This window comes from Mauremys mutica, chromosome 2 (genome assembly GCF_020497125.1).
Source record: "Mauremys mutica isolate MM-2020 ecotype Southern chromosome 2, ASM2049712v1, whole genome shotgun sequence".
Classification (NCBI taxonomy): Eukaryota; Metazoa; Chordata; order Testudines; family Geoemydidae; genus Mauremys; species Mauremys mutica.
Window position 1 is genome coordinate 132,331,667 of NC_059073.1, and position 18,216 is coordinate 132,349,882.

General features: G+C 50.6%; 1 protein-coding gene across 3 annotated transcripts in view; it reads right to left on the reverse strand.

Moving 5' to 3' along the window:
- TACC1 (transforming acidic coiled-coil containing protein 1) overlaps window positions 1-18,216 on the reverse strand; it is a 76,010-nt gene that overhangs the window by 35,081 nt on the left and 22,713 nt on the right. For 2 of the 3 annotated variants that reach the window (XM_045005392.1, XM_045005391.1), the window contains exon 2: window positions 11,102-11,217. In XM_045005392.1, the coding sequence (XP_044861327.1) occupies window positions 11,102-11,217 (116 nt within the window). Of the gene's footprint in view, window positions 1-11,101; window positions 11,218-12,179; window positions 12,815-18,216 lie in introns of those variants that run through there. The other variant, XM_045005393.1, reaches the window with a different exon arrangement.

Below are 18,216 nucleotides of genomic sequence, written 5' to 3' on the forward strand. Positions count from 1 at the left end.
CTTAAAAGTATCCTGCGAACTTACAGGGAACCTCTGAACATGATGCAGCCCAAGGAAAATCCCTTTGTATGTAGGTCTCTAATCTCCAGCAGTGACCAGTGTGTAACCACTACACACGCCTTCCTGCAGGGTGAGCGGTGCTATGCAACTCCCCCGCCCACTCCAGCACACGGAAAAGGCATGATGAGGCCTGAATTTGTCATCAGGCGCACAGTAAACGTCTAAAGGTTTCCTAAGGACTCATATGCTGAGCCCCGCAGCGCAGGAGTTGGTTTGACAGTGGCTCTGCTCGCTTCTGACATCCCTGCGTTTGCTCTCCAGAAACTGTCTTATTAATCCTGACAAGCACAGCAACCACTTGGGGGCTCATCAGCCACCAAAGAGCCCTCCTGTTGCATAACGCTCCTAACATCAGGGTGGTGATTCTGTGCCCCTTCCGGAGCGCTGATCTAAACCAGGAAGCCAAGCCAAGCTGAACTGTCTTAACCTTTCGCTTGCTGTCATTTATTTTATGTTCCCATTTCCCTTTGAAGGATTCTTTATCTTCCTGGTAGTCATCTTCCTGGGAATGGGCTGTGAGCTCAGAAGCACAGAGCGGTCCCCTCACAAGTCAGGTACTGGGGAAGGCGATTATCTGAAGACAGTTTTTGCAAACATTAAAATGCTGTGTGTCTGAATCAGCAAAGGAGACACACGACCAATCAGTAGGTTCTCTGATTAGTATTTTAAACATCTGCTCTAGGTATAGAAGCCCCATGCCACCGGTTCTCTTTCATTTACACAAAATGCCTGGCTCACATCCCTGAGATGTATAAATGGGAGACGCCACAGTGCAGTGAAAGCAGACAAGCGTATATGCTTGAGGGGAAAATATACAAAAGGCAGGGTCTGTTAACAGAACGGAGGGTGTGTTCAAAATGATAGATTTAGCTCACAACCAACCAACCCAGGAATATCTCTGAGTTTTTCTATAAGATTCTCTCTCCCCCCATCCCTTGAATGTTGCCTAATCTCATTCTCACGGCAGCTAGCCCCCTCTGCCGAAATCCTGTCTACGTATTCATATCATGCTCAACACTATGCTATCTGAGAGCCTCAATCCTGGATCCTGACCCACGACTTCATCGCTGCAGGCCACAACTACTGCAGTTCCCTCCCTCCCTCCATTCGTCTTCCTAAATCCTTTACTTTTTAACCTTTTCTTCTCTTTCAAGGGATCCTCCTCTGCTCAGACACCTTGAAAACCCGACAGCCGTCAAGTGTCTAGATGCAGAAGGGATGGTACAGCTGTGAGCTGGGCTGGGAAGGGAAGGGGAAATGCCTGCAGTAATGAAAGCCCATCCTCAACTCTTCTGCATGCCTCTTGCGTTTTGCAAAGGGGCATTTGGCCAGATTTCCCAGTACTCAGCACCCATAATTGAAGCCAGAGTTTTAAGTGCTCATCTCCCATTGTAACCCCTATGGCAAACCCTCTGGATGCCGCTGAAAAATCTGTCCTTGGCTGTGGTGTGCAGAGCTTGTTTGAAAATCTGTAATAGCACAGGAGACTTCAAGGCGCTAGTCCTGTGAAGCCAGTACCACAGCCCGTGATTCTGTCTCTGGCCAGCCAGTGTAAGCAGTACAGCAACATGTCTGAAATAATGCAAATGCTAATACACTTTCACAAGGGGAATATGAATTATGGTAGGCGGGACAGCCCATCTGGCCTGCTAAACACCAAAGAACTCATCTTCATAAGGGCTTTATGTCTATCAAAGTGAATCTGTCAGTGTTCCATGTTTTCTGGCTCCTGAGTGCACCCCATGGATCAGCAAAGGAAGGTAAACATGGAGCAGAGAAATAGCCACATTCCTGCACTAATCCAGGATGCTGAACCAAGCCTGACTCAGCTGGTGGCTTCTGATTTGCATAATTGATCTTCAATATGCTAAAAGCCTTGGAAATGAAGCATGAAGGACTGTCTGCACTCCAGGCTGGGGAGGGAATGTCCTCCGCTAGAAACTACCTTCCTGCCCTTGTGAAATATATTACTAAACACAACCACAGTGAGAGGACCTTTGCGAAGCCGTGACTGTGTAGCTCTCCAAGCCAGCACTGGGGAGGGTCTTCCTCCCACTGGTTAACAGGATAATTAACCCTTGTTAACAAAGTCCACAGTACTTTACTAGGCCTGTTCTATAGTGTTTCAGGCTACTGCTGTGGTACCTGTTCCTAAGGGAAGATCTGACCCTAAAATTAAAGGGACACAGGACAGCCACATTTTATACTCCGGGGCAGTGCATTCTCCTTGTAGCCAACGTGCTGACAGGCATAAACTTAAATCAGTCTAAATTAATCTACCTTGAGTAAATAAAAGAACAAGCTACTCCATCTCTGTGGAGGTCGCCTCTCTGACCTCTGCTGTGAACCACACCCCTGTGTGAGAGTTGCACGCAGGTTTGGGCTCTGCGTATGAACGACACTTTGCTTACCATCATTTTGAGCTTGGATGTTGAGATTGGCTGGGGCTCCCTCATGGGAAATACTGGTGAACTGACTCTTCTGGGAAGGCACTTTGATTTTGTAATTTTCTCCCTCCTGATGCCCACCAGAGCCCAGACTTGCTAACCCTGCATGCTGTGGCAGAGCCCACCTTTCCCCCAAGCATGTGGGGAGCTGGGTTATACTGGAAACAGGAAATGTGCATTAAGGATGCTGACAGGCTTGCAGCAAATTCCAAATGGCAAGAGATGATCACCGCAAGGCACTGATCATTTGGGTGGAGGACTGTCTTAACTTGATGGGAGGGACAGCGGTCACTAAAATCTAAACTGCAGAAACAAACAAACGCAGGGCTGGGGTCAGAGCCCCAGCACCCGTGGGGCAACAGGGGATGCAGTGCTGGGTCTGGGGAACAGCCTATGTAAGAGAGAAAAGCCAGTGAGGCAGTAAAGAACTGCCTTATCTCTTATTCAAAAAACAATCCGAGAACACTTCAACCTCCTTGGTCACTCAATTACAGACCTAAAAGTTGCGAAAAAATTTCAAAAACAGACTCCAATGAGAAACTGCTGAATTGAAATTAATTTGCAAACTGGACACCATTAAATTAGGCTTGAATAAAGACTGGGAGTGGATGGGTCATTACACAAAGTAAAACTATTTCCCCATGCTAATTTTTCCCCTACTGTTACTCACACCTTCTTGTCAACTGTTGGAAATGGGCCATCCTGATTATCACTACAAAAGTTTTTTTCTCCTGCTGAGAATAGCCCACCTTAATTGATTAGTCTCGTTATAGTTGGTATGGCAACACCCATTGTTTCATGTTCTCTGTGTATATATATCTTCCTACTGTATTTTCCACTGCATGCATCCGATGAAGTGGGCTGTAGCCCACAAAAGCTTATGCCCAAATAAATTTGTTAGTCTCTAAGGTGCCACAAGGACGCCTCAGTCTTATCTCTGCAGTAGAAATCCCCTCTTCACATTCCCCGAATGCACATGCCACCCCGCCTCTGAGGTAATCCTGGATTCCCGCTCCGGGGTCTGGCTACCTTGTTAATACCCCGCAGGGGACAGCGGGAAGGCAGCAGACGATCCTTGTGCACACAGTACACACCCCCTCAGCTGTGTGAGGCCCGGAATGGCATAGTATGGCTCTGGCCCTTCAGCACTTGCCCACTCTCCCAGCAGCTTTGACTCTCACTGCTTCTCTCCGCAGTGTGTCTGAGGGGGTGTGAGGCTCCGTGCTGATTACGTGATAGGATTATTTTACACGCCATCGGTTTTCCCACATCACGGCCAGGCTGTACACAGCCCCCTGGTGGATCCTAGGCCCACCCAAACTGCCCCACAGGGGTGCTGGCTTATCCACAAAGACCTGTAGCTGGGAGGAGGCCAGGATGGGTAACACTGCTCACCCAAACAGCACTAGGGTGACCAGACAGCAAGGGTGAAAAATCGGGATGGGGGGGGCTAATAGGAGCCTATATAAGAAAAAGACCCAAATATCGGGACTGTCCCTATAAAATCGGAACATCTGGTTGCCCTGAACAGCACTGTGTAAGGACAGGGAGCACAGGAGTTTGAAAATGCCCCTCCTTGAGCCTAGTGGGCCCCTCTCCACAAGTGTCAAACAGCGACATTATCTCAAGCGTGAGGGCGTTTTGCCGCCATGAGCCATCGGGAAGGCCATTCTCCATGGCGTGCGCCCCTGCGCAGGATGCATACAGGCTTACTATTCAGCAGGGCGTTGGCTGCATAGTTCAAATTCCCCTGTGTAGCCAGTTCATGGCCAGAGCCCACCCTCCTCCCTCCCCAGGGCCCACCCTCTGCAGGGAATCAGTCAGAGGCTGGGGGAGAGGATTAGTCTAAAGAGTTTTGAAATGAGATGTTCCAACAACAACAAAGCCCGTTATTCGATCCAGGCACTGCTCAGTACAAGAGCCCTCTGCTAACCTCCCAGCACCAGCCAATTTCTCTGTTCTGCTTCCACTGCCTTTATCTGGGTTTGGGAGGGGGAAGAGAATAAAAAACTAGTCTCTCAACCCTTCATATCCAGCTATGCAAACTGGGCCAAATCCATCCCTCTGGCTTTACTAGCCACTATGCAAATTCACTGCAGCCTAATCTGCCTACCCAGTGGACAGCCCAGCCAGAGAGCCCTCCTCCCCCAACCTGGCAGCTGCTCTTCCTCCTCCCTGCATTTCCTTTGACTCCAACGTGCTCACCCATCAGTGGCAGAAGAACGACATGCGTTTTTCAGGAACAATGATACAGGATGCAAAATGCAAGTGACCCACGGGGCCTTCCCTGCACTCGGGAGAAGAGTCACTGCAGCAGCAGACGCACGTACCTGGCAGTCCATCTATCCCTCCAGCTAGCCTGGGAATGAGCAGAGCCATCCCAATTGCTGCAGTAAATGCAAGCTATTCCTTTTGGGAATACTTTCCAGCACTGCCCGTGCTGTGTGCTGCTCTGCCCCTTACTCAGAGGCCTGTGTGTGCATTTACATTCCAAAGAGAGTCTCTCCTGCCGCACAGCCACCCCCACGCTGCTGCTGCGTGAGTCATGTTTGGAGAATGTGCGTGCAGGCTGTGCAAAGACCACCAAGCTCCCCTTCCCTCACGTGTGCATGGCAGAAGAGCCCAAGTGCGGCACACTTAGCCGATGCTCCTCAAAGCCCAGCTGCTTCACCAGCCTGACTGCGTGGTGCTGGTTTGTATTAAACTCTACCAAATGCTCTAAAGTGACTTGGAAGGAAACAATTTTATGATTGACAGGCTGCTCCCAATCCGAGCCAGGCGGCAGCGCACACTGACCCGCTGAATGCAGCCAGATCACGACTCCTTTGGGGCAACTCTTCTTACTGACTTCTTCGCTGACTCCTTTGATCATGAAAAGGGCACCCTAACTCTTCTGTACAGCACGTCCGAGACATGGCCATGCCCCACAGTCCCATTGTGGAAACAGACCATGCAGTCTGTGAGCCATTCTCTGTGGCTCTGGAATCCACCACAGGCCTGGTCACTTTCACATTGTAAGGGAAGATGAATCGTTTCGTTCAGGCTTTTCACCCACTGTAGATGGTGAAGCCTCCTGCGGCTTTCAGACTCATGACTAGGGAGAAAGGCTAGTCTTGGGATTGAGGCACAGAGTTGAAATCCAGGAGATGTGGGGCTGGACTCTCCACTGCCCTGCACCTTGGAAACTGGTGGCAGAATGTGACACCGTTCCATACCCTCATTGCACTGGTGCAAATCACTGCACAAGGTGCTGGGCAGTGGCGAGCTGGGCCCCTGAGATTTATCTCCAGCTCTGCCACTGACTTTCTCCGTGACCTCTGGCAATTCACTTCCACTCTCGGAGCCTCAGATTCACCATCTGCAAAATGCAGGCCCTGATACTCCCCTATCTCACGGGCATAAGGGCTGGAACAGTTTGTACTGTGGGGATGCTGAGAGCCATTGAATCAAACTGTAAACCCTGTGTTTGATGGAAACCACTTCAAGCTGGGGGGTGCTGCCGCACCCCCAGCACCCTTACTTCCAGCACCTATGCTCACTGGGGCAGTGAGGCTTAATGCGTTGGGGTTTGGCAAAGCACTTTGAGGACCCCTTGATGGAAGGGGATATAGAACCATAAAGCAGGGTTTCCCCACCTTTTTGATACCAGGGACCCGCTGGCTGCCTTCCTAAATGGTGTCAGAGAGACTGGTGCCAGTCCATGGACCAGTCGTTGGGAGACACTGATGGAAAGGATCGGCTGTGGGAGTGATGAATGCTGTGCACATGCCTAGCAAGGCCGCAGCGCTGGTCCTGTCAGGGTAATTGGTTTGCAGGATGGAATTGGTGAGCAGGTTCCCTATTTTATACTCACTTGAACAGAACGTACGTAGAGGGCACTGCAGTGGTGGCCACCTTATACACACGTACAATAACAACAGTACTCGCTAGTCTGGGGAATGAAATGCAACTACTGACTAACCCAAGCACAGCCCAAACGTCCCATCCTCTGCCATTTCCAAATGAGTCAATAAAAACTGGCAGCGGCAACACGCTGCAAAGACCTTGTTCCCTTTTTATTCTACACATTCCAGCCAAATGAACCAGCAATGATTCCCCACCGCCCTGCATGCCAAGTGCCTAGGAGAACAACCCTTTACTATCTATAGCCTTTCCATTTGACTCGTTCTTTGTGTGTTCCATGTGTTACACATGTCCCTCTTCTTTGGCAGGGCTTAGACACCGAGCAAGCCCAGGATATTTGGACTGCAGTCTCAGCTCATATTTTTAAAGCTAGACTTTTCTCTGCTGGTTTTTCACTGTTGTTTAACAGACACTGGTCTGTTTTAAGTCTATTTTGCTGTTAAGCATTAGGATACTTGTGAATGGTGCTTTACAAACCAACCAGTGATAATGCTGTAATATACAGTATAACATGAGCCTGAATCACGGGTAGGAGAAGTAAACGCTGGTGAGAGCTGCTACAATCCAGGATCTGTTTTTAGTCCTTCTGCTTAATTCCTTGTGAAAACTAACTCTGTAGGAGAGAAGGAGGAGGTGTCTTTAGAGAGAGTAGGGCAGAATTAGGGTCTCTATAGTCCTGGATGATAAAGAAAAAGAGTTAAGAAGATTTTGTGTGGAAAGAGAGAATGAGCCAGTGGCCTGGCCTGAAAGATGAGTGGGACATTCTGTATCTCTGACTCTGACAATGTATCTATCTCTAGTTCGACTGTCTGGGCAACAGGCCTCCCCCATTCAGTGCTTTTGTCCTTACAGGTTTTGTAACCTAATTTTGTTTCCACATACTGATGATATCACAATTTTACATGGATAAATGAATTTCTAGTCCCACTAACCCATCTGAGCACTGGGAACGGCAGTGCCATGTCTGTGCATGAAGCTTCTCCAGACAGCAGCCATTTCCCAAACACTCTGGGCACTCTGATCTCGCTGTCCCTGATACCTCTGTTGTTTAAACACTGATAAGCAGTCATTAAACTGGATTGACTCCTGATTATTGTATCAATGACAGCTACCGCAGCTCTTGAGCGCCAGGCAGCTCGCCTGCCGACTGTGCTAAGTACACTGCCCTCCCAGCCTCCCGGGGAACCAAGATGCATTGTTATGAGGAGGGTTTAATGTATGCATTAGCCAAGGTCCAGTAGCCTTATATCCCAAGAAGCCTTCCGAGCATAGTATATGCATCATGAGTGGCCTCACTCCATCGTTTCAAGAGCCGGGTACGTCACAGAAACTTTGCTGGTGGGCAATGGATGAAGCCTCCTAACAGACTGTTTTTCTTATCCGGAGAGAGATGGTGACTGCTACCACTGCCGGGAACTACCGGAGGCCTGTGCCTGCCTCACTCCAAAAAAAGCCAAAGGTTACTCCGTTTGTAGGCTGATGTTCTAGGGCGCAGAGGGTGGGATTTCTCAGGAGATTTTCCTTTTCTTTTGGCCAAAAGCTCCAGAGACCAAAGTCCATGTGGCTGGAGTTGGGTTTGTGTATTCTGGTAAGGTTCGTGTTTTCTAATGGATGTATTTCATCTAGAGCCTGATGGAGACATAGCTGGCAGCAGCTGAACCCAACAGAGATTACATTTGTCCTAAATCGGTTCCCCAGCATCCTGCCCTGGGTATATGGTCTACCGGAAAGGGACAAGCTCGCCAGGAGCCATCTGTACAAGGTGACCTTCCAACAAGACCTCAGTCTATGTGCCACTCATGTAATTTGCTGCGCAACACCCATGAGGAGCTGGCTCTAGCAGCCAGTGGCAAACCCCTCCTGTTTACCAGCAACAGCACCGGTATGTAGCTCGCCCCTGACATTCAGCTGTCAGTGAATTAGAACATAAATACACTTCCTAGAGAGTGCAACTGGTTACCCTCCCTTCTCAGCAGCCCCAGCCCCATGCCCTGCAGTACAGTCCAGGAACACTGCAGCCTTTGTCCAGGATACCATGAGGAGCCAGTTCATTTGTGCACTGAATTTTGGCCCGGGCAGTAGTTTTTAGGAATAGTTCTTCCCAGGAAAATCAGTTGCAAAATGCAGTTCTCCGAGACATTTAAAATGTTTAAGTGCCTCCCTGAGGCCTTATGCAATGTGCTTCCTTGAGCCAGAGTCTTTGTAGAGATGATCAGAAACCTTGCCAAGAAAATCTCCTGAGAAATCCCACCCTCTGCGCCCCAGAACATCAGCCTACAAACGGAGTAACCTTTGGCTTTTCTAAAAAGCAAAGAATTGCGCTGCTAGCCCTTGGCAGTCAGAGTGCGCGAACCTCTCCACTCAGGCAAACAAACAGCACCTGCTGCCAGTCTAGCTGGACTAGCACTAGGGTCTCTGCCCCAGCAACAGCAGGGGACCAGGGTCACTAATGATGGATGGTCCCTGTACTGGAAAGGCCTGGCAGCAGATCCCAGCGCTGACTGCATTCACGTGGCACTGGGGTCCGATGGTGGGCCGGAGTACAGGGAACATCACAGTAAGGAGCAGCTCCAACTCTTGAGCTCCACAGAGTCACAACCTAGAACGTTTCCCCGAGTCACAGCACCCCACTGGCTGAAACAACCACCTAATGGAGCAGAGGTAACCAGCTGCAGCTCGAGGGAGGTGAATTACAAACCCAGCATAATCAGACTGAGCAATCAGCAAATGCCTGTGAGCTAAACACCAGGGCAATAAGTCCCTGTTGAGTGAGGGAGGGCAGAGACTAGATCAGGTCACCAAGCCAGCACTGCGTACCCAGTGAGAGTGGCTAGTCCCAATGTACTCCATGTCCCCGGCTACCCTCTCACCCAGAGACACTGCACTGGGCCGTTCCTACCCTCCTACATATGGCCTTGGAGTTCTACAAGTCACCATGCTCTGATGTGATTCAATCACCTGCTCAGCAGATTGGATGGGTGAGTGGGGAAGGTCCCACTGAATCCTTTTCACGGATAGCCTTTCACATGGTTTACAAAGCCACCACATTGCAACAAGAAGCAGATGCAGACATGGGATTTGACAACAGCACCAAGTCTCACAGGGGCATTAACCCTGATTTCCACTTAGAAATTCGATCTGGGAGTGTGAAGGGCTAACAGGGCTGGCTAGCACCCAGCGTAGTTCTGGGTGGCAGCATGTGGGAGAGAGCAGATGACTGGAATGAGATACAATGCTATCATAACTGCATCATGGGATCCTGGTTGATAGCAGCCATAGAGACACGAGAACCTGACTGGGCAATGAAGCCCTTGGTTCTCTGCAGCTCTCACTGGCTGTTTTTTAAACAATGAGGATCCGAGATTTTAACTTTCTAAAATTTTAACAGTAACCGTACTGGGAAGAACTAAAACTATTAAAAACCATTAGTGCATGAGAAGTATGCACATTCCAACCCCTTTTAGGGCCAGCATTTGAACAGAGGTAAGTTCAGATAGGATTCCTGGCATTCAGAACTAACATGGCTGTTATTCTTTTGCAGTATATTCAACCTACAGTTTCCTGTCAGAGCAGTGGACTCTGACTATTTCTGCACACAGTTTATATGCAATACCATCCGCACAGCATGAGATTCCTTGCACAGCTCTGCCAAAGCCCTTCAATGGTGGCCGGTTGGAGCCCCTTCTATTTCAGTGTTAATTCCCCACACTCCACCCCAGCTCTGCCAATACACCTCAGCTGTCACCTGTTAGTCTAGATCTGGGCTTACAATGCACAGGCTATCATATCAGATTGTCCAGCTGTGCTTCTGTTACCTGGACAAATGCCCAGGAACAACTAAAGTGAGACACCCAAATCCACTTAATTTGTGACTCAATCAGTCCCGAGTATCCAGAAGTCAACTTCTGTTATTTCTGCACCGTGCCACTGAGATATAAAATCCCCTGTCCCCATGCAACAAAATCTCAGCTGCAGACAGTATTGAGGAAGGGTTGAGGGATGAAACATCACATCAGCTACTGTGAAAGGGGGCAGAGTTGTGCCATCGCAAATGGCCGGGCCACTGTAGGGCACCCATCAATCAGCTGACTATCAAGAGACTCCCCGAGCCAACTAGAGACATATTTACCCAGGCAGGGTTTTCAGGAAGATGTTAGGGAGGGCCCTTTGAAAAAGAAGAGTCTGCAAATACCCTTTGCGCCCTTCCATTCGACTGAGCAGCTTCTGGCTGCATGCTGTGCTCTCCATTGTGCCATGGGAAAAAGCCTCAGCCCCTCGGGGTAACTCACAAAACCGGATCTATAGACATCTTCGCTGTATTGCCACATTCCCGCTTGCTCTTTATCTCTGCTCTGGGGTAGCGGGTGGGTGTGACCAACTATTGCAAAACAGCCTGATTATAACTGCGCACCACGAGGGCGAGCTGGGAAATCGAACTGACTCTGTCACATGTCAGTGCAACCCTTGGCCCCTCAAAACTGTTCAATAAATCAACATTTCACTCAACTTCAAATGGCCCTTTGCAGCAGGTGCATAGCCCAGAGCATCTGCCTTTAAACTATCTAGCCCAGGAACTGCAAACACCTGGCAAGCATTATTCAAAAGAACAACTTCCCCTCCCCAGCCCCAACCCCTTTTCTGCATCCAAAGCAGAATAAAATGAGACCAGAAGATTCATGGCATCTCTTTACCTTGGGTCCTGGCCTCGGCCACATCCAATCCCAGCGATGGGTCACAGATCTCCTTTACAGGTGACCGGACTGGGGTTTCTGCTTCAGGGGTCTCAAAATTGCCTTCAGAATCCGAGCTACCAAGGAGGGGAAAAGAATGAAGAATTACCACTTTCAAGGCTAGCTCTGAAATGCTTCACATACATTCCCTAAATATCCAACCAGACTGGATTCCAGCTCCCAGGCCAACCAGCAAATCACCCGATCTGCAGGTGACATCCCATGGCTGGAGTGATTCATTCCCAACACACCACGCTAACGAATGGAAAGGTAGAGGAGGTGAAACCATGTTACAGTCAATTCCCCTTGAAACTTCCCTTCCAGCCTCCCTCCCCCAGATGCCCATCTATCAGAGATTAGTCACATAGCACCAGTACACTTTGGTACCTTTCACACAGATTGCTTTTATGTGAAAACACACACTGGCTATCTCAGCATGGGTCAGTGACCCCTGGGACATGGCATCTCCGACTGGAGCCCCTTCCTCTAAAGCTCCAGCTGCTCTGGATATTGGGAAATTCAGAAAACAAGCCTTTCCCTCTGTGTTTCATGTCTGCTAGCATTTGCACTGAGACCAGAGAGCACCATGTCAGAGCAGCTGCTGGGGCCTGCTGGACTGCTCTGCCACAACTCCCTTACCCTATGATTGCTGCATCTTCGTGGGACTACGGGTGCCTAAAATCCACAAAGCTGAACATTTCTGAAAAGGAGCGCAGGTCCCAGGGTGCTGGGAATTAATAACGCTAACGCTACACACTGTCCAGAGAGCCGAAGGGAAGGACAGAATTAGCAAAGGCAGATGCAAATGATGAACATTCAATGCACTGAATAGCCAACAAGCTCTTAAGGGAGAACTGACAAGCAGGGCAGATGCAGTACATGGGACTTCACCGAGCCACAGCAGAGCATTTTGTCCCTGGAAGGATGCATCGTGCTATCAATGCCATTACACGTGCAAGTCAGCGGGGACTGGAGATTAATGGGACTGTGACAAGTTCAAAGGCTGAGTCCTAGCAACGCAGGGATGCTGCATACTTGCCTGAAACTCAATGATTTGGTCTCTGCCTGCGAGTCGTCCTCCTCTATCTCTCGCTCTACCCCACCATCCTCACCGTCTCCAGCATCCCCCCCTCGCACAGCAGACCACGTCCACTTGGCCCACTGGACTGGGGAGAGGATCTGCCAGGGGCTAAACGCCATGAGAGCAGCTTTCCCAGCTCCGGCTGCCAGGGGATTCTTTTCAAAATGGAGGGAAACGGTGACAAACGCCTGTAAATATTTCTAGCCGAGGCACGGATGTGGTTAAAAGTGAACCATCGGATCCCCGCTCTCGGCAGCTTCCTCTGGGGCAGGCTGCCTGCAGAGCTGCGGAGACTCTTCCAGATGCTGCACGCCCCTGTCGCCGAAACTTAAACAGCGGCACTGACTTGCACTTCCAAAGAATGGCAACAGAAAGGAGCAATTTGTCCCAGATTTCCAAGGCGCTGCACAAACCCTTGTCAGCAGAACCTGCTCCACCACCTCAGCCGTCTTCGCTTCATCTGAGCCCCCTGACTGCTAGAATCAGCTGGCTGCCAGATAACAGACTGTATATTCTCCAAAGAGCCTCCCCCTCGGACTGTACTACTCTCGCTGGCAGGGAGGACGCCTGGCTCTGCGCCTCCCATCCTTGTCGCACGGGAAGCTTATTTCCCCTGCTGCTTGGAGACTGGTTGTGACCGATTTGCGGGGTGAAGTGAGCAGACTTCAGGCTTGCTAAGTTAAAAACACCAAGGGGAGAGGAGAATTCAAAGTAACTCCCCCCTATACATGCCATAGCAACAGAGCATCCACTCTGGGAGTGAGTAATTGCTGCCTTTGATTCAGTCACTATTTATCCTCCCTCCCGCTCGCTATAGAACAGATCTCCTTAGGACCCCAGCTCTTCCAGGTAAATTATAGCTGCACACAGAGACCCCCTCCCGCCAGTGCACTTTGAGGAATCTCAGCCTCCTCTCACAGTGGCTCTATTTATCTCGGTACCCAGGGGGTCGGACACAAAGATGCTGCACCCGATGCAGCTGCCTTGTATTTTTTCATGCTGTTGTTGAGATGAACTTTCATTCCTGCCCCCCTTCCCCCCCCGCTTTCCCTTCTGCTTTCGCTGGGGTTTCTCTCGCCTTCTTGTCGAGCGGGCGTTTCTGAAGTGAGCTGGCTGACTGGTTAAACATCAGCTCCTCTGCATTTCTGACGGGTGTGGGGGAGCAGCTGGGCTTCCCGGTTCTCTTTTCACCATGCGGCATGTTTGCTGCTTAGGGGCTGCTGCTCAGAGCAGTTCACATGGGCACTGCCCGTGGGGGGACCGCTACCATCCCGCAGAGATAGGGTAATGCCAACCACAAGCATGTGACTGCTTCTGAATGTCTTCCGCATGCCACTCCTAGAGCCTGGCTGAACACCAGGGACCCAATTCCCCCTGGCCTCCACCACGCGTGGGGTGTAAAATGCGACCGTTCCGCTCTGATAGCATTTGACACCCATGTTGCAATGGTGTAGACTGAGTGCACATAGGCAGAGGAGGATTGGTCCCAAGGAGCGGGACTCTCCTCTCACTTGCACCAGTCTAACTCCGCTGAAGTACGCCTCATTTACACCAGCCTGGGTCAGGGGACTCAGCCCTGGGCAGTATCTGTATCCTGCCACGATGCAGCAGGAGGGACTCGATGAGCCAAGAGAGCCCTGCCACTAACTGCCAACACAGCAAACACGGTGCACTCGTGGGCAAGGGAGTTTCCTCCTCTACCCAGACCCACAGACGTTGTGGACAAACAGCACACCTGGCTTTCAGGAGGCCACTCTCCCAGACAGGAGTCCCCATGCCCCACCTTCTGCAGGACATGAGGTTTCCGATCCCAGAGGCAGCACAAACCTGGTACAGCCACTGTGGCTGCATGTTCTGCTCCAATGTGGGACCTCCCTGGTTTTTTGAGACCCGACTGGCATTTTAACCACCTCTGGGCAGCATAACAACTAGAGATCCTCAGTGAGTGTAGGTCCTCAGCCCTGCGTCTCTCTGACATGCCAAAGAAAACATGGTTCTGCTGCACAGGAGTGTTAGAGTGGCCCACTTAAAAGAGGTGAAGATGTCTTTGATATCTAAAGAGCAGAATTAATCCCCCCGCCCTCTTGCCAGCCCCCAGACAGATACTGTCTGCCCCCCTGTGCATGCCTAGTCATTGGGAATGGTAGTAGAGGCGAGGTCAGCCTGGCAGCCGTCTCTGGGCTTGCAAGCTTACATGGGGTGCTGACCCTCAGCCATATGCCTGAGCACAGCCCCAGGCCTGCACTTGGTGGCCAAACAAAGAGAAAAGGGTATATTGGCCACGGGCTATTTCTAGGGTTCGGTGTTGTGCCCATACGGAAGGAACAGCCTCGTGGTCTTACTATCCAAACCACAAGCAAGCACTGTACAACCTCTTCAGAAAGCAGACACTGTCCAAACTCCACCTGAAAGGTCACCAGCATGTGGGTAGAGCAGGGAGCTGGGCCGTGGTATCTGAACAGTAACTGGGGCAAAGCCCTGCCCTAGACACTTTCCCAGGAAATTCTGGCTCCATTAGCTTGGGTTGATATTTGAGGCTTTTAAAACCTCCCTGGAGGAGCCTTCCCAGGGCAAACCATTTATTTATTAAAAAAAGGTGTTTTCTTTCTCAGCCTTGCCTTGGGATGTGACCAAATTCCCTGCAAAAATAAACTCAGCCAGTAAACACTAGTCAGGTGATAACTCTCCATAAACAAATGCCTCTGGAGCAATCCCTTGGGAATCTTTCCATAAAGTGGGATCAGGCTCTAAGAGTCATCAGAGCGTAGACAGACTGTCTTGAGTTCATTACTTCCCACACATCAGCGAGAGGTGGACCAGGTTCCCGACACCTCCCAGATTCACAAAATGCCAGGGTGGAATGCACAGAAATTTGGCAGCAGGTTTGTTACAAACGCTGGCATCATCAGCTTTGAGTCAATTGCTGCTAGGACAATCTCAGTCTTCCAGAGCAGAATGTTTGCAGATGAAGATCCAAGCTGCGGAGTGAAATCTTTGCATTACCTTGGAGGAAAAAGGTTTGTGCTTCAGAGTTGACTCATCCACCTTCTTCCCCTGCCACTTCCAGAAACATTCCGGGCAAAGGGGTGACAATTGGAAGCTGTGAAACTCAGCTCAGTGTAATGCACAGAAGTAATACTGGCCTTGAACAATTCTACGCATTCTGCATGTGACAGGCCAGGATCACAGATAGCATGCAACTATTCTGTAAATGAGCAGCTAATTGCAATAGTGTGGAATGCTTTCACACGAGCATAGGAATGCCAGATACCAGAGCATAGGCGATACCAGATCAGACCAGTGGTCTGTCTAGTCTAGTGACTGTCTCTAACATTGGCCAGCGTCAGATGTTCAAAGGAAGGTGCTGGAATCCCCATTGTGCAGAACTGTCAAATAACGTCCCCGGTGCGGCCCCATTGTGCTAGGCACTCTGTGAACATGGAGTAAAACACTGTCCCTCCCATGAAGAGTTTACCCTAAATATACAAGACAGGCAAAGGATGGGCGGCGGGGCACAGCTGAAGGAACTTGTTCAAGGTTATGCAGCAGGGCCAGAAATAGAACCAGGTCTTCTGACTCCCAGTCCAGTGCCCTGTCCACTGGGCCACACTGCCTCCCATGGGACACTTGAGCCCTACGAAATTCACCCTCCCAACACTCCTGTGATGTAGGACCGTGTAATTATCCTCTCTTCACAGAGAGGAAACTGACGCTCCAGCGGCACATGGGGTGGTGTCAGGGCCGGCTCCAGACCCCAGCATGCCAAGCGCGTGCTTGGGGCGGCATGCCGTGGGGGGGCGCTCCGCCGGTCGCCGGGAGGGCGGCAGACAGCTCCGGTGGACTTCCCGCAGGCATGCCTGCGGATGCTCCACCGGAGCCGCGGGACCAGCGGCCCCTCCGCAGGCACGTCTGAAGGAGGTCCACCGGAGCCGCGGGACCGGCGACCGCCAGAGCGCCCCCCGCTGCGTGCCGCCGTGCTTGGGGCGGCAAAATTGCTAGAGCCGCCCCTGGGTGGTGTGTAGTGTACAGGCACTACCCATGCCGCTACAGGCCACAGTAGGACATTACATGGCTAATAATTGCAGGGTAGAGTGGGAGGCGCTGCTTGGATGTGTAGAGAGCCGTGTAGGGTACGTACCCTACGGGTTCAGGTGTGTAGGGCACTCGCCTCGCCTAAGCTGTGGCTCTAGGGTGACCAGATGTCCCAATTTTATAGGGACAGTCCCAATTTTGGGGTGTTTTTCTTATATAGGCTCCTATTACCCCCCCAGCCTCTGTCGCGATTTTTCACACTTGCTGTCTGGTCACCCTATGTGGCTCCCCATCTACACAGCTATTTATAGCCTTGCTAGCTGAGTGTGCAGTGTCTGTACTCCACATGCTGCCTGAGTGTAGACATACCAGAGGAGTTAAGTGACTTGTTCAGGGTCACACAGGAAATCAGTGGCAGAGTCAAGAATAGAACGTAAGCATCCTGACTCCCAGCACTAGGCTTTAATAACGATGCCATCCTCCCTGCTGGCTGGTTGTAATTGGCATAGAAATCAGTTGTTTTCCCCTGCAGTGTGTGCATTTCTGGGCTGCAGAGTATAAGCTGGTTTGGGGGGAAGATCTTTACAGAAGCTGATTTTGAGATATGTGATGATGTTGCATTAATAGTCTGGTAGTGCTGCACACTATAATCTGAACACTGCCTCCCCTGAATCACTGTTTACCCAAGCATCTAGCTAGTGTGACTGCATTGCTGCATTTAAAAATAGAACACGGCAACTCGGATTTTGCCAGTGGCTCTGCTGAGAAAGATGACAATGCGAACAATGAAGAAGTAAAGATGGCCGGGCTGTCGGCAGTAGGAACACAAGTCCATCTCTGCTGCAAAGAGGAAGTATCTGGCTCAGCAAATTTCTATAAACCTCCACTTGTTGGACGGGGATCAGAGACACGTGAGCCAATCAGGAGGAGGAAGTTAACAGCATCCTTCAATTGTGAAGGCTGCACAATCAGTACTGCCAAGAAAGGAGCCTCCCGTCATCCACAGGAGAGGAAGCAGGCAGGGATGGGGGTGGTGAAACCAAACTGTAATGCTTCAGAGGCACTGTAAGAGACCTCAGGCAGGTGGACAAGCTTTGTACATGCAGTGCCCGAGGGCGTGAAGATACCTGGGATGGTTTAAGAGCAGAATCAGCATCCACTTGCCATTTATTTATGATAGACAATTAAGAAAAAACCCAAACCATCCCAGCCTGTCTGTAATGCTAGCACACACAGAGCAACACCCAAGTGAAAGAGCACACAGCTAGAAGGAAACCGGATTTTGACATGCACCTTCAGCATCACCAACTGCCAAATGCTGCTCAGCACCATCAGCAGGTGTGATCCCCCAGAGCAAAGAGAAGAGCGAATCTGCCGGTTTAAAAGCCACTGAGCCCATAACAAGATCCAAGGGGGCACAGGCAGTCTGCAGCCTGTGCCTGGCCTGCCCATCGAGCAGCATCAGTGATTGTATTCACTGTAATGCAGTATGTTCCTGGACCAGGGCCTCAGTGCGCTAGGTGCTGTACAAACACATGGCAGCATTCGAAAGAGGGTAGTGCCGTATAGCCTCGGATTACGCAGCCCAAGTCTGCACCCGGGCTCACTCAGTGCCTCCATCTGGAGCTCCCCACTCCATAGACACACTCCCGCATCACACCATCCAAGGTCCCACGGTGCCCTGCCCTCCAGAGTTTGTCCCTCACTATGTTCTGAAGGGAAGATCTTCAGGACTGAGGGCAGAGGTCGGCACTGTCCTCAGACTGTGCCTGAGCCTTCTGTTCTTATGTGAGAATGAGCCAGGAAGTTTCCTGTCAGCTTTGTGATGTACCAGAGCCCCTGGCAATGCAGGGCAGAAGATTCTGATCACAGTCACTCTGATTCAGCAGTTCCTGGGCCCTGCTGGGTCCCGCAAACAAATGACTCTCCTGGCTAGCTTTAGTGTTACTTTTAAATGAAAGTC